The sequence below is a fragment of the Acartia tonsa genome, chromosome 1 (assembly GCF_053477335.1).
Source record: "Acartia tonsa isolate MP-2025a chromosome 1, ASM5347733v1, whole genome shotgun sequence".
In the NCBI taxonomy this organism is placed as follows: Eukaryota; Metazoa; Arthropoda; class Copepoda; order Calanoida; family Acartiidae; genus Acartia; species Acartia tonsa.
This window is the reverse complement of record NC_137260.1, coordinates 19,030,829-19,045,139: the sequence shown is the minus strand read 5'-3', so window position 1 is coordinate 19,045,139 and position 14,311 is coordinate 19,030,829. Positions and strand designations below refer to the sequence as shown.

The following is a 14,311-nucleotide window of genomic DNA, read 5'->3' as shown; positions in this document are numbered from 1 at the left end:
CTATTCGTAATTCCAAAAAGTCTTTCTTTTCCTGTCATTTTCCCTTACTACAAGGATAACCTCTTTCCTGTTTGACCTTTCCATTAAATTGTCAACCCTTAGTAAACATTCCTTGAAAACTAGAAAAAAACTGACTGTTATTATGAGTAGGTAGGTAAAAAAAAAATGTGTGCTTTGATTTAGTTTTACCAAATTTTCTAATGTATTGGATATCTTTATTTCTGTTTTAAAACTGAACGGAGATTCTTTTTGCCCTTACATATTTTGTATTATGATTAATAGTGGTGTTAGACATGATGAAAATTTACACAATTATGGACAAAATTTACAGGGACAAAAAAAACATGAAGAAGCGCAAAAAATAAAAAAAAATAACTTTGTACTTGAATTTTAAATAGAATAGAAACTAAGATATAAGAAGTCCAAACATGAAACAACTTATTAATATGAATACTTCCAAATTAAATTGCCAAATAAGTTATACATGGGTAAACTTAACTTTGAAAATATACAATATTTCAGTTGCAATTATGGCAATCAAGTCCCTAAGTAGATGTCAAAAACAAGCGGATAATTTATACAATGGACGTATGGACAAAACCTAAAAATAAAGCAGCTACGCTACTTAAAAAGGAAGTACTTTATTAGAATATGAAAAATTATACTTTTTGCGCCTTTTCTGTTTGTTTCATATTTGAACACAAAAAGCATTACAACAAAAATAGATAAGTTACATGTAAATCATTTGTTAAAGGGGGAAAACATATTATTTTCAACTTTAAATAAACGAATTTTCTTTATTCAAATCTCACTAATCCCAAGGCATTGTTTGAGAAAAATGAAATAAAAAGAATTTTGGGGGTCTTAAATTTCTGCCTGATTACCTTTATTTAGTTTTCAATTATTTCTTACACGTATTAAGATTATTTCACTTTTTACGTAAGACAAAAAAAACATTACAACATTTGATGAAAGGTAGACATGTAGAGTAGATATTATAATGGAATATCTTTTAATTTTGGAACTCTCATGCTTTATAGAAAACTAATCACTGAAGAATGAAAGTTCTTTTTAGACTAGGGAATAAAAGTAAGTTAAAATGCATTTATAACCCCTAAAAATACGCTAATTGTAACAAATACACCCACATAACTGGTAAGAATCGCCAATTCAATGCAATTCTTGAGTATTAAACCAAATATATTAAAAATGACTAGCTTAATGAGCCTAATCCTTACAAAGTAAGAATTAAGAATGCTTAAAATGGACTTGGTGAAATGTAGGAAAACTAGGACAATAAACTTTCATAACTATTACAAGCTGACAATGGATGTAGTATATACGTGGATATTATGGCAGGAGGAAAATTCTCGTCAATTTAGCTTCCTAACATGGAATTCATTTATTGTTTTAAGGTAACGCACTTGTCCGAAGTAAAAATTCATTTCGTTTTATTACTTTTATCTCACGTTTAATGTATTTTCTTCTTTATAATGACTACAAGACTATTATTTTCTACCTTTTTTTCGTGTTTTATACTAACTTATTTGATTTATATTAATTACATGTACTAAATTTTCATTTTTAATAATATTTAAGCAGTTTTAGTTTTATAAAAATCATTTGTGATTGTGCAATATTTTATGAATATTTTTATTTATGCATAAAAAAGTATTTGCAAATTGATAACATATGATTAATAAATGCTTTGTTCAAGTTGATAAAAAATTTAATTAGTAACAATTAGCACAATAACAAATGTATGTGCCCTCTATTCTGCATATTATTACATTCGCATATTGTCTCATAATTGCAAAAAGACACAATAGCAAAAATTAAGAGTAATGCAATAGTGGAAGAGCAGTTTGTTATGATTATAAAATGCTATTCTGATAATGTTATGTAATACATTTGCAGAAGTGATTGTATACTAAATAATAAATGTGCAGTTTAATATAAAACTCAAACTTATTATCACTGAGAAAGAAATAAAAATGAAGTAGTTAGAATATTAAAGTCTTAAAAGTACAAAGGTTTATATTCAGGTTTAGCAAGTTAAGTTGTGAATTACATTTGAATGTCCTTTAAGAACATAACAGTCTTTCTCGTATTCATTCGAATCCGGTGGATAGGAACCGGTTCTCATCCATACGAAAAAACTATGTCTAGCATCGTATTATATCCAGCTTTCTACAAATATAAAAATGTTCAATCATAAGATAAAAACCAGTTTTTTTAGCTCGTGCCTTCGGCACCTCGGGGCTAAAAAAACTGTTTTTTATCTTATAATTGTACATTCTATATCCGCGGAAAGCTGTTTATAATACGATGCGAGAAATAACTATTCCTGTATGGCTTTGAAACTGACTAATATTCCCTGGATAAAAAACGGTCAAGGCCATACTGAAAAATCATGTACAGCATCGTATTACAGACAATTTTCCACAAATATCAAAATTTAAATCAAAAAATTAATACCCGTTTTTTAGCCCGGGCCTTCCGCCTAACAAAACTGGTTTTAATCTTTTTTTTCATTTTATTATCCTTTGGAAAGCTATCCATAATACGATGCGATAAATTATTATTCATACTCACAAAAAAAATGTTTTTCAACTGTAATTGTCCTATATCTGTATCCCTCTAGTTTAACCCCAACAAAATTCAAATGCAAAGTAATCTAAATTGGCAATAAAAAGATTTATTTTATTTTCAAACTTCACCAAAACAAAACATGTAAAATTTGTTTTGAAAATATGACGTTGCAACTTTTAGGACTTTCTTATTTAACGTTTTTATAGATTTTTAACTCCTTTAAATTGTTCATATTTTTTAGCTAAAATTTTAATTTCATTGCTTAAGAAAATATTTTTCAGAATGGCTTCGAAACCGATTAATATCCGCTGGATAACAACGAATTTTCATCCATACTGAAAAATCATGTATAGAATCGTATAAAAGCCAATTTTCCACGATTATTAAAACTAATACCAGCATTGTTAACCCAGGCCTATGTGCTATCAAAACTGGTTTTAATCTTATAAATTATACTTTTTCTAAAAATCAATAAGTTTTAAAAATCTGCTAAATAGAGAAAACATAAATTACTCTTTTCAATCTTCCCCCCCATCCCCCACCCCCCCAATTAGCAAATATTTAAATATTTGTCTTTATGTGTTTATTTACTAACGGAATAGTTTTAATATTGACTTTTATATTTTTAAAAGAAAAGATTTTCTTCATTTTATAATAGTGTGTTCGTCTGTCTGTCAGTACGGCTAAACAGAAAACTGATAGTAAAATTGGGAATACTCGAGTTGTTCTTTGAATTTAAAACCTTTCATTAGGTGGCAAAAAGACAGAGAGATATTAATCTACAGAATGGACAGTTTTATTTATCATCATAAGAGATGTACTTCATATAACTTTAAGAATGTTGAAAAAAATATGTACAGCACTTATTCTCTGTAAATGTTAATTAGTTTTTCATTGAATTTGTATGTTTTCATTCTTATTTTAGAAGATTTTTGATATAAAATAAAATCTTTTTATTCCAAAGTAAAATATTTAACGAAATAATACTAAAAATCGTGTAAATATATATAAAATTCATTGTAAAATGTCTCAGATTACTGAAATCCTACAAAAAGTTTGACTCTAGTGACAATTATAACATTAAACCTCTTATTTTTTTCAAAAATAAAAGGGATATCGAAACAGTTTAAAAATGAGGCATAATAGTTTCTTTCTCAATTGAAAATTGAAAAGTATTTTTTAAATGATTTCCTTTAACTCCAATTATTCTATTTAATAAAATATTTGCTTTAATATTATCCTTGCTGTTAAGCTTCAATATTGAGTATTTTTTTGTGTCAGACTATTTCTAAAACTCTGAAATTTAAAAAGACATGCTTAACATAACCTAATACAAAAAGATGTAATTTAATAGTAAAAATGAGATAAAATAAATTAAATAGTTGTGTTTAAAAAAAAATGATTTTTTTGGTAGCAAAGCTACTCTAGAAATTACTTTTGTCTGTCTGTCAGTAAGTCTGTAATGCATTTTTACCTGGCAATGAGCGTTGGTAGTGGCCTTGTTGAACACAAAGCTTACGGTGTCATTAACATTCTCCAAAACCTAGAATAGATAAATTGATAGACAGGTACTTCCGAGGGATTAATGTGTACCCCCCCCCCACAAGAAATAGAACATAGTTTTTTTAAAGTAAAAATTACAGTTATAAATAAAATAATCATTCTTACCAGTATTTATCAGGGATCTAAAGGAATAAGACAATTGCCGATAAATTGATGTACAATGTTGATACACAAAATTACCCTTTCTGTAGATTAAAATTAGTGGTTGTAACGTTTTGACAGTCAACTTGATGAATCAACTAATCAAAATTCAATAAAAGTCCCCAAAGTTGTTAGGCCAACGAATAGGAAAACGTTTTTTATAAAACTTTAGGAACTAGTGTAATACACATCCAAGTGTCTCCTCCCTCCTTGATAATTACCTCAATTGTTGGTCTGTCCATCATCCCGAACTTTGGTGGCACAGAGATTGGATCAATGTCGGTACTTGGGCTAGCCTCTCCACCCACAACTGCGGACACGCCATACCTATACAAAAGATTTGATATTTTTGGCCTTCTTTATTCTTTTGAGTAGCCCAACTGCTTTATAACTTTGGTCTACTATATGCCTGTCCTTTGTAAAAATAAAGTTGGTATTCCTAACATACACATAATTCTGTAACACACAGTACACTGTTCTTTTTCTTTAAAAACTTATTAGCTTATTAATGTGATGCACTACTAATGAACACAATTGTCCTTATTCCTAATGTATTTTAAATATAAAATGCTTTTTAAATTAAATCATAACTGAATGAATTAGTACCTATTTAATTTGATTTTAAATTTAAATATTTTAACTTTTTTAAATATCGAATATTTGAATTCAGAAAAAAATCTTTTTCCAATTTCATTCTTTTTCTATTTTTTTATATTTCTCATATATTTTACTTTTTATTGTATTCTTATGAAAGAAGTATTTTTGTGTACATGTTAAATATAAAATATTGATTATTTATCCAGAAGAAAAGATTTTTGCTCACGACATGTTTACTTATTATAGGAAATAATATTAGTAATAGTTATCATTATTTTCAGTTATTAAATAATCTTAATTTTTTAAAGAATATGAGGTGTAGCGAGAGAGAGAGAGGGAAAGAGGAAAAGAGAGGGAAAGAGAGAGAGAGTGAAGGGGAAGGAGAGAGAGAGAAATAGAGAGAACCGATTAGATGGCAGCTTTACAGACAGAAGTGTAAAGACAGGCAGATCACTAATAAAGTGGCTTCACTACTAAAATTTAATTCAAAAAGATCATATAATGTTTAGAACTTTCCCTATTTCCTTACAAGATTCCAATAAATGAAAACATGACTCTATTTCAGTGAAGCTATTCATTAACTATAAAATTCTTACTTGTATGTCTTGCATGGTTCTAGACCGTTGAGAACAACGCGCAGCTCTGTGGGGTCTTCTGTCTCCCAGACAACCTCACTATTTCCACCATCCTGCACCTTAACATGGGAATTAAATTACATTTTGCTAGATTTAGAACCAGTAATCTCAAAGTTTAAAAAAATCATTATAGTTACTTCAGAAGGATTTTTTAGTGAAAAACAATTTTTCTCATCTTTTCCGAAAGCCAAAAAATATTTTATTATCGTTTTTGATAGCAGTGGCATTATAATATTTTAAAAAAGGCAAAATATTTATTCTTTTACTTGAAATATCCCTACTCCCTGAGTTTAAGAAATGGATTAAGTACCTGAATAATTTGATAACCGCTGCTGCATTCAACCTGCTCCCATCGGAACTCAACTGTATTACCCTTACGCTCCGCTGTGACACCCTCAGGTGGGCTAGGGGCGGGGAAAGCTGTCCTGAAGATATCCCTGTCGGGCTCGAAGCTCTCGCCATCAATTTGGGGCAAAATCTCCAGGGAGTATTCAGAGCAAGGGTGAAGATTGTCAATTTCATGGGTGATGTTGTGCGCGAGGGAATCTCTGATGACGGTTGATTCTTCACACATAGGGGTGCTAGATGTAGAGCAGACACGTACTACATAGCTAGGAATACAGGCTCCGTGATCCCAGGATAATTCAGCGCCACTTTCTGTAGGAATAATCTCCAAGTTGGGAGCCTGGAAAGCTTCACTGTTGCTTAGCTTGGTCATAACAGAGCTTCCCGCCTCCATAATTGGGCTGCGAACTCCGTCAATGGTGACGCTCACGCCGTATCTGTATTCAGTGCAGGGTACGCCGGCCAGGCTAGCGCGGGGATCAGATGTCTTGTGCACGAATTCCCAGTCGCCGCCAGTGTTGACCTGCTGGAAAACCTCGTAAAATTCTGCGCAGTGGACAGGCGTCCAGGTCACCTCAATCATTTGACCTTGACCTGTGGCGGTGGCGATAACGGGTTCAAGTCCTTGCTCGGCGCCCTCGGCTGCGGGAGATTTGGTGCGGAAGGCAACAATTCTGGGATCTAGTTCCATGCCGGGGTACAGAGGCTTGATTTGAAGTGTGTAGTCGCTACATTGGTCTAGAGAGTCGGCGGAATATTGGAGATAAGCCAGAGCGTCATCGGTTTTAACAGTTTGTGTGTCGACACAACTATCAGCCTTCTCCTTGCACACTGAAACAGCATAGCTGTCCACACAGGAAAGCTTCTCAAATGCTTGCCAGGTGGCTGTTACTGCACTTGTATCACGGTCAATGGTGGGCTCCAAGGTCAAGGCGGATGAAACCTCTGGTTGTGTAGTGAAGGTGACACTGGCTGACTCGCTGTATACAGTGTCGCCGATGTAGGCGGTCACGTAGATGTCGTACCTAAAATAAATATCGATATTATCTATAATGTTTTAAAATAGATGATTATCCAATATCCATATGTTGACTTTTAGAAATAAAGATATAAAATGACAAATTCTTAAAGGATTGTCGATTAAAAATATCAGTAAATATTTATCTTAAAAAATGTTCGATAAGTAAAATATCTGATTTATAACACTTCAGGAAATAAGAGAAGATTATAAAGAAACTGTGTAGACATTGTATTACTAACTTTAATTTGCAGACAGTCAATTCTATGTTAATGAGTAGCTCCTCTACAAAAAAAAAAAAAATATTAATACCTGGCACATGAAGTTAGGCCATCCAGATAGATATTGCTTCCCTGGCTAGCCGGCAAGATCTTGGACTGTATGCTGTCAATATCCTTGCCGTAGCTGATCTCATAGGAGGTAGCACACTCACTAGGCAGCCAGGAGACCTCCAGCTTGTTATCACCACTGTTCTTGGCGGTCAACTCGGCGGGGGTGGCAGGCTCAAATCTGGACTTGATTATATTTTCTTCTGAAGCCGCCAGGATGGTTTCGGGGTATTCCAAAGAGGCGCTGCCACCGGGACCGTGAACCCAGATCCTGACCATGTGATCCTTACAGGGCACGGCATCCACTGTCCACCTGTACCTGCCACCGCCAAGAGCGTCGTACCTGGTATCAACCGCCACCCATTCGCCGTTGCCACTCTTAACCTCAATGTTAAGCTGTTTTTCGTCGATACAAGAAGCATCTTCGACCATGGAAAAGGGAGAGTATAAAACCTCAATTTGTTTGTAATCATATGTTTTGACGCCACGCCGGATGACTGAGGCAAAATCGGCTGTCACCAATTTGGCGGCGTCCGCCTTGAATACTGGCTGACAAGCACCATGAGCTTGACTAATAGTCAGGCCTAGTATCAGGCCTATAAGCCTCAACATATTGTATTTATTTGTGCTAGTGTCTAATAAAATTTGTAACTATTTTTTGTCTTCGCGGATTTTTCTGTTGAAGCGTTACCGCTTCATTTAGCTTGTTCTTCCTTTGCTTCTAATTGTTCTTGATTTATTGTCTTCTTTTATAAACTCTAGAATCATTTAATATGCATTGATGGTATGTTTTAAGATAAAAAATAATCCTTCTTAATATTTGATCTTTTAAAAACTACAAGTCATACTTTTGTAATTAAACTAAAAGTATCTTTAAAAATTTAAATTATATTTCTCGTATTTATTCGAATCCGGTGGATAGAAACCGGTTCTCATCCATACGAAAAAAAACTATGTCTAGCATCGTATTATATACAGCTTTCTACGAATATAAAAATGTACAATCATAAGATTAAAACCAGTTTTTTTAGCCGGTGCCTTTGGCACCTCGGGGCTAAAAAAACTAGTTTTAATCTTATATTTGTACTTTCTATATCCGCGGAAAGCCGTTTATAATACGATGCGAGAAATAACTATAAAACATTTTAAATAAATCAAAACTGTTTTTAAAACGATTAGGTAATGAAGAATCTAAATATTGTTTTGTATTATTTTTTAACTAAAAATGTTATATCAGTATATTTTTTAATTATACCTTTTTACTTACTAGAGGCAGACTATCTTATTTGTATTTACAAAAAAACATCTTGTTAAAGCGAATACTTAAGTAAAAACTGTAAGTAAATAGTTTCCTGAAGATTTTATTTGAACTGTCATAAGAAATTTCGAAAGCAAAGAGGGTTTAAAATAATAAAATGATTTTACCATGATTTTTTTGCCTTTTGAAGTTGTTCCAAGTTTTTTATTAAGAACAAACAATAAGAAAAGAGAAAAACATATTGAAAAAAACATATTGAAAAAAACATATTGAAAAAAATAATAGAATGGCAAATAATAAGAATTATGTGTTTTTTTGTTCATTTGAAGAATTTAAAAATAATGTGTAGGGGGGGGGGGGGAGGGGGGCGTAACACTCGTCAGGTTAAGATATCATCCCATATTTTCTCATAGATTTATTTTATTTTTAGAATAATTGTCCATATCCCTATGCAAACAATGAGCTGTGAAATTTAAACTCTAGTTTTTGTAATAGGCAAAAATTTTGGCAAGCCACTAGGAAAAGAGTAACAAGGTAGAATTGGATAGGGATAATTCAACTTAAGAAAAAACTACCTGCCTCCTTTTTTTGGACTTTATATTAGTTCAATTGATTTTGCTCAAACTGTTTTAATTTTAAGGAAAAATTGTATTAGTATATTACTTTAATTGATGTACATTTTCTGTTAGTTCTAACCATTTTCTAAAATTATTTCCTTAGTTTTCCTATCCTATATCTGTGAACTTAAGTATGTTGATGATTTCCACATGAAATGTTAATACAGGGTGTCGGAGCCGTTTAATTTTGATGCGGCTCCGGCTCCGGCTCCTACCTTAAAATAATATATACATTTTTTTTCATTATTGAATTTGATAAAATAAAACAAAAATATAAAATATTTTGCTTTTATTTGATTAAAGCTATAAGATATAAAAGTAGAAGGATGTGTGTCTATTTGTTAAGTAACAATAGTTTTTCAGTTTATTATATGGAAATAGACCGTTGCCAAATTATAATATTACTTTTAAAAATCATTTTTAGCTAATCCGAAGCCGGAGCCGTTTTTACCGAAAAATACGGCTCCGGATCCGGCTCCGGCTCCACCAAAAATGTTGCTGCTCCCGGCTCCGGCTCCGGAACACTGGTTAATAAGACAATACTCAGAGGTATAAACATAGGTAAATATGATGATATTAAAACCTTTTCTGTATTCTTTATATAAGTACAACAAAAACAATAAGCTAAAACACTAGAAATAGTTGACCAATGTTCTGCTCAAAACCGTCTAATATGATACTTGAATTTAATATTTTAATGCTAATTGAGAGTTTTTTTTAAATCCGTCTATCAATAAGGAAAATCGAATTGATTATCTCAAAGACTGTCAAAACCACTGAACATTCTATGATTATACAGTAGTTCTGCTAAAAACAAATTATTATAGTTGAAAAACTAATCCTAATAAATAAACTTAAGACATAAAAAAACTCTTTCAATAAAACTAAATTAAAACTTACAAGTTAATAAGAATCGTAATGAATAAGAAACCACTCAAATCAAAAGAGTATTACTATCAAAAGAAAACAATTTTAAGTTAAAGGAAATATACGTCTTTTAGAATAGTATAAATAAACTCTTAAGGTTTTAAAGGTTTATTTACTCCAAAATATAAGTAGTTTGCCTAAAAAAAATTATATGTAAGTATGAAATAGAAATTGGGTTATAAAAACTTCATGATAATAATCACTGACTAGCTTAAACGATACCATATAACATTTTCGTGGTAAATATCCTGTTGTGAAAATTGGTCGAATGTAGGTAAAATAGTTTTATATTGATATCAGACAAAAGAGTTAAAATAAGACATGTTGCAAAAAATATCATTAAAACAAAATATAGTGGTTTTATGTATAAACCACACATCTACCTGGCTCAAGTGGTTGGGACCTTTTTCTTAAAGCTGTTCAGTAGCCACATTGCCTATTTTCATATTTCCGACGCTATTGGCTGATATTCAAAGGCCCAATTGAAAATCGGTACACTGTCCCCACCCCGTGGGTAGTTACATATAGCTCATGCCCCCTCTATTCCTTTACTTTAATGTTTTACGCACTTGATAGCGCAATTTTTTTTAAAACTGCTACTTTTGAAGGCATGAAAAAAATCTTTTCCATAATAAAACAGTGGTCTATACTCACTTACTGAAAAGTAGGCAATACGAAATCAATTTTACCCTGGGAAGTTGGGACATAATAAATTTCCTCTGTTTAAATAATGAAAAAAGTTACTTAACAACTTTTTTTCATTATAAAAATTCATAAGTTAAGAATTGATAATTTTATCATTTACATGTCCTGTTTTATTATTATCTTTTTAATACAAAAAAGTGTTTTTTTTTTAAAAAGAAGTAATTAAAAAATGATTTAAATCACTTAAAGACCTTTTTTGATCTTTATGACATTAAAACCAAAGTTATTTTGACTAAAAATATATAATCACAACATAAAGATAATAAGAAAGGGATAATTCATCAGGAGAAAATTTTTTTGGCCTTTAATATGTCTTTTTAAAGTCATTATTAAGCAAAAATATATATATTGCTTTCTACAAATTATGCTACAAACCTAATCAACAAAGAATATAGGTAGGTATATAAGAAATTATTACTTATAACTGACAAAAAATCAAAAGCAATTTTTTTTCTTCAGACTTTACTTAAAATCCCTCCCTGTACTCAAACCATACATTTTCCCACTTCTTATCAAAGGACTGTCCAAAAAAATCTTGTAAATTAAAATAAATACCTTGGCATTTGCAACAAGAACAGCATAGGAAATAAAAAAAGCTTCAGTCATTTTTAGATGAAGTGGGTTTTGTATGGCAGACATAATACACTGCACTAGTTAAATAGCAGCTGCATTATCAAAAATTAAAGAAAGACAGTCCTTTTCTATAGAAGAAGCTGTATAGAAACCATGCAGGAAATGAGTTTTTAAAATGAGAATTTTATATTTTATATTATGACATTTTTTATAAACATTTTCAGGGTAATTAGTTCAGTTTTAATGGCAGGGATAGAGATAATGAAGAGAGAAAAGTTTAATGTAAAGATCATTAAATATTCGTGTTCAAGTTAATAAGGCATACATTCAGAACGAGAGTAAGAGGTGGCGAACTAAAAGACTGACCGACAGACAGACACGGTAATTTCAATACTAGAACTTTTATATCTAACTTTGTTATTTTAGAATCTTTATAACTGTTCGTTTTATAATCTTAATATTTAAACATGACAAAACCAAAGGTCATTAGTTTTAGTTTTTAAGACAAAAGATTTTAATATTTTTGTGGGTTTTAGTGTAAAGCTACTCTATAATTCACGAAAAAAAATCACTTTTGAATATTGAAAATCTAATTTTATGACAGCAGTTGGAGGAAAAGAAATTTCTTTTGATATTCCTTGTTAATCTAATATTTTTGAAACATAATATTTAGGTTTGCTATCACTTCCCCAAAATTAAATGTAATACATCAAAGTCTTCTCTATAATTCACTTTGTCTGTCTGTCAATCCGTCCTTCAGTTCGTTCGTCTATCAGTCTGACAATATGTAGCTAGCGCTATGAGCTAAATGTGAGGCTGCTAATTAAGATAGATTTATATTTTGTAATATGCTGAACTGTTGTAGTAATAGCGCACTAATATTGAATATGGCAAAGTTGTTAATTTTAATAGCCGCAACAATTTCGAACGACATTGTACTTGGAATATTTAAAACCATGGTGAATATTTCTAAAGGTTGGAAAACATTTGATTGCAGTTTACACTATCACATGACTAAATGAACCGGTTACGTGTAGAGTTGTTGACCATGGCTTGGCCACCTACTCCTAATGCAATTTTGTTAATTCAAGTATTTAATTTTGACTGGAATAAAAAATGGTAACAGAACCAATATAAAAGATGAAAAAGTATATTATTTTTCTTTTAAAATCTCCAAAATAAAAGTACTAACTATCATAAAATTCTATATTTTCAACCATTAGTAAAACTGTTGCTGTTTTAGTAACAGATGGGAAGAGCAAAAAAAGAGCAGAAAGGGCTACAACTAAAAGAAATCACCCTTTGGCACTTATTGGTAGAAACGATTACAAGAATAATATTATGCTAAAAAGGCCAGCTTAATTGAAGGATTAGTATAAAAAATAATGAAGATAAGAAAAAATCGGCCCTTCTTGGCTAACAAATCAGAGGTGAATTCTTAAAAAAAATTGCCTCACTAAAATCAGTTTGCCCCACTAAAATCAGTGCGGCTCACTAAAAATTAGAGGGGATAATTTTGCATCACTAAAATTTTTTTGGGGCAAACTGATTTTAGTGGGCGAAAGTTTTTTTAAGAATTCACCTCTGGTTTTAATATTACTATTTTTCATTTTAATATCCGCGGAAAGCTGTCTATACAATGATTCTAAACATGATTCTTGTGTTGACCTATCCCTATGTCTGATTGTATTGTATTAACAAGAAGTTGGCAATCAGATACTTCTTCAATATAACAGAAAATTAGGATGGGGAGATGGATAAATGGATAGTAGATAGATTGATAGATAAGAAGACGTTGTTTGTTGTTATGTATATAGATTGATAGGGTAAATGAACGGATAGGTAGATAAATGGGTATAACGATGGATAGCTAGATGTATGAATAGGTGGATGGTTGGATAGGTAGATAAATTAAAATGGTGAGATAGATAGATATAGTGAATAGAAGATTAGTTCTAGATATATAAGATGGAAATTATACAAATAGATAGATGCAAATGTAAGTCAGGTTGGAAATACATAAACAAACTAAATAAATAGATAGATAAAGAGCAAAGAAAATAAGACAAACAAGAAGAAGAGAAGAGAGAGAGAGAGAGAGATGTGAAAATTTGCGTGAATAGAATATCAAATTAGAATCCAACCCCATCATACAAAGGGCCAAAAATAAATTGGCCAAGAATATTTTATCATTTTGTCATTTTTTTATACAAAGAAGAAAACAATACCTACCTACACTTTTTTTTAAATGAAAAAACACCTCTAACTAAAATACTGAAAAGGATCTTTTTAGAAATTTAAATTCTGTACAATTTTAGACCATAGTGCGCCCCCTAACCATTTTCACCATGTAAGGCTGGACTGTGGTACGCTGCGGTATCTTACAAAAGAAAAAAAAGGAACAAGTCTCAAAAATAATATTATATTTTGACGTGTTTTGGTATGTAGGGATGGTTCTATGTTTCTTATTACAGGGTGGACAAAATAATATAAAAAATTTTCTAATTGGAAATTAAAATTTTTATACTGTAAGTAAATTGAGAATGTGAGAAGAACTGTTATTTAAAATAAGAGTAAAATTATTTTGCTTTTGGTTTAATATTCCTTCTCAATGAATTGTCTTTAAGATAAAAACAAAGGGTTGAGAAACACAGATTTTTGAATGGCCAACAAAAAAAATATATTTAAACGGGCACCCTGTATTTGTAGTTATGTACATATGTCTGTCAGCCTGTATAATGTATCTGCTTTACAATTTTGGCTTTTTCTTTGCCCCGAGGCTTTGAGGCTTTTTAAAACATCCAAAAAGGCAGAAAATACATGAATTATATATAAAAAGGATGTTTTTCAATTTAAAAAGTTTGTTTTAGTGTCATATTTATGTCATTTTACTAACATATGGCAGTTGTAAAAAAGGGTAAATGATATCATTTTTAAGTCATCGTTTGGGGGGAATGTGATGTGTAAACAGATAATGTACACAAAGTAATTAGAAATAAAATACTTGGATT

The 14,311-nt window shown here is 31.0% G+C and overlaps 1 protein-coding gene across 1 annotated transcript in view; it reads right to left on the bottom strand.

Annotated features, from left to right (window-relative positions):
• The window catches only part of LOC145314408 (tenascin-N-like), a 54,468-nt gene that overhangs the window by 16,697 nt on the left and 23,460 nt on the right, over positions 1 to 14,311 (bottom strand). The window contains exons 2-6 of the mRNA XM_080154303.1: positions 7,204 to 7,978; positions 5,839 to 6,898; positions 5,490 to 5,587; positions 4,518 to 4,623; positions 4,067 to 4,135 (exon numbers count right to left, since the gene is read on the bottom strand). Of these exons, the coding sequence (XP_080010429.1) occupies positions 4,067 to 4,135; positions 4,518 to 4,623; positions 5,490 to 5,587; positions 5,839 to 6,898; positions 7,204 to 7,832 (1,962 nt within the window). The 5' untranslated portion in view covers positions 7,833 to 7,978. The remainder of the gene's footprint in view (positions 1 to 4,066; positions 4,136 to 4,517; positions 4,624 to 5,489; positions 5,588 to 5,838; positions 6,899 to 7,203; positions 7,979 to 14,311) is intronic.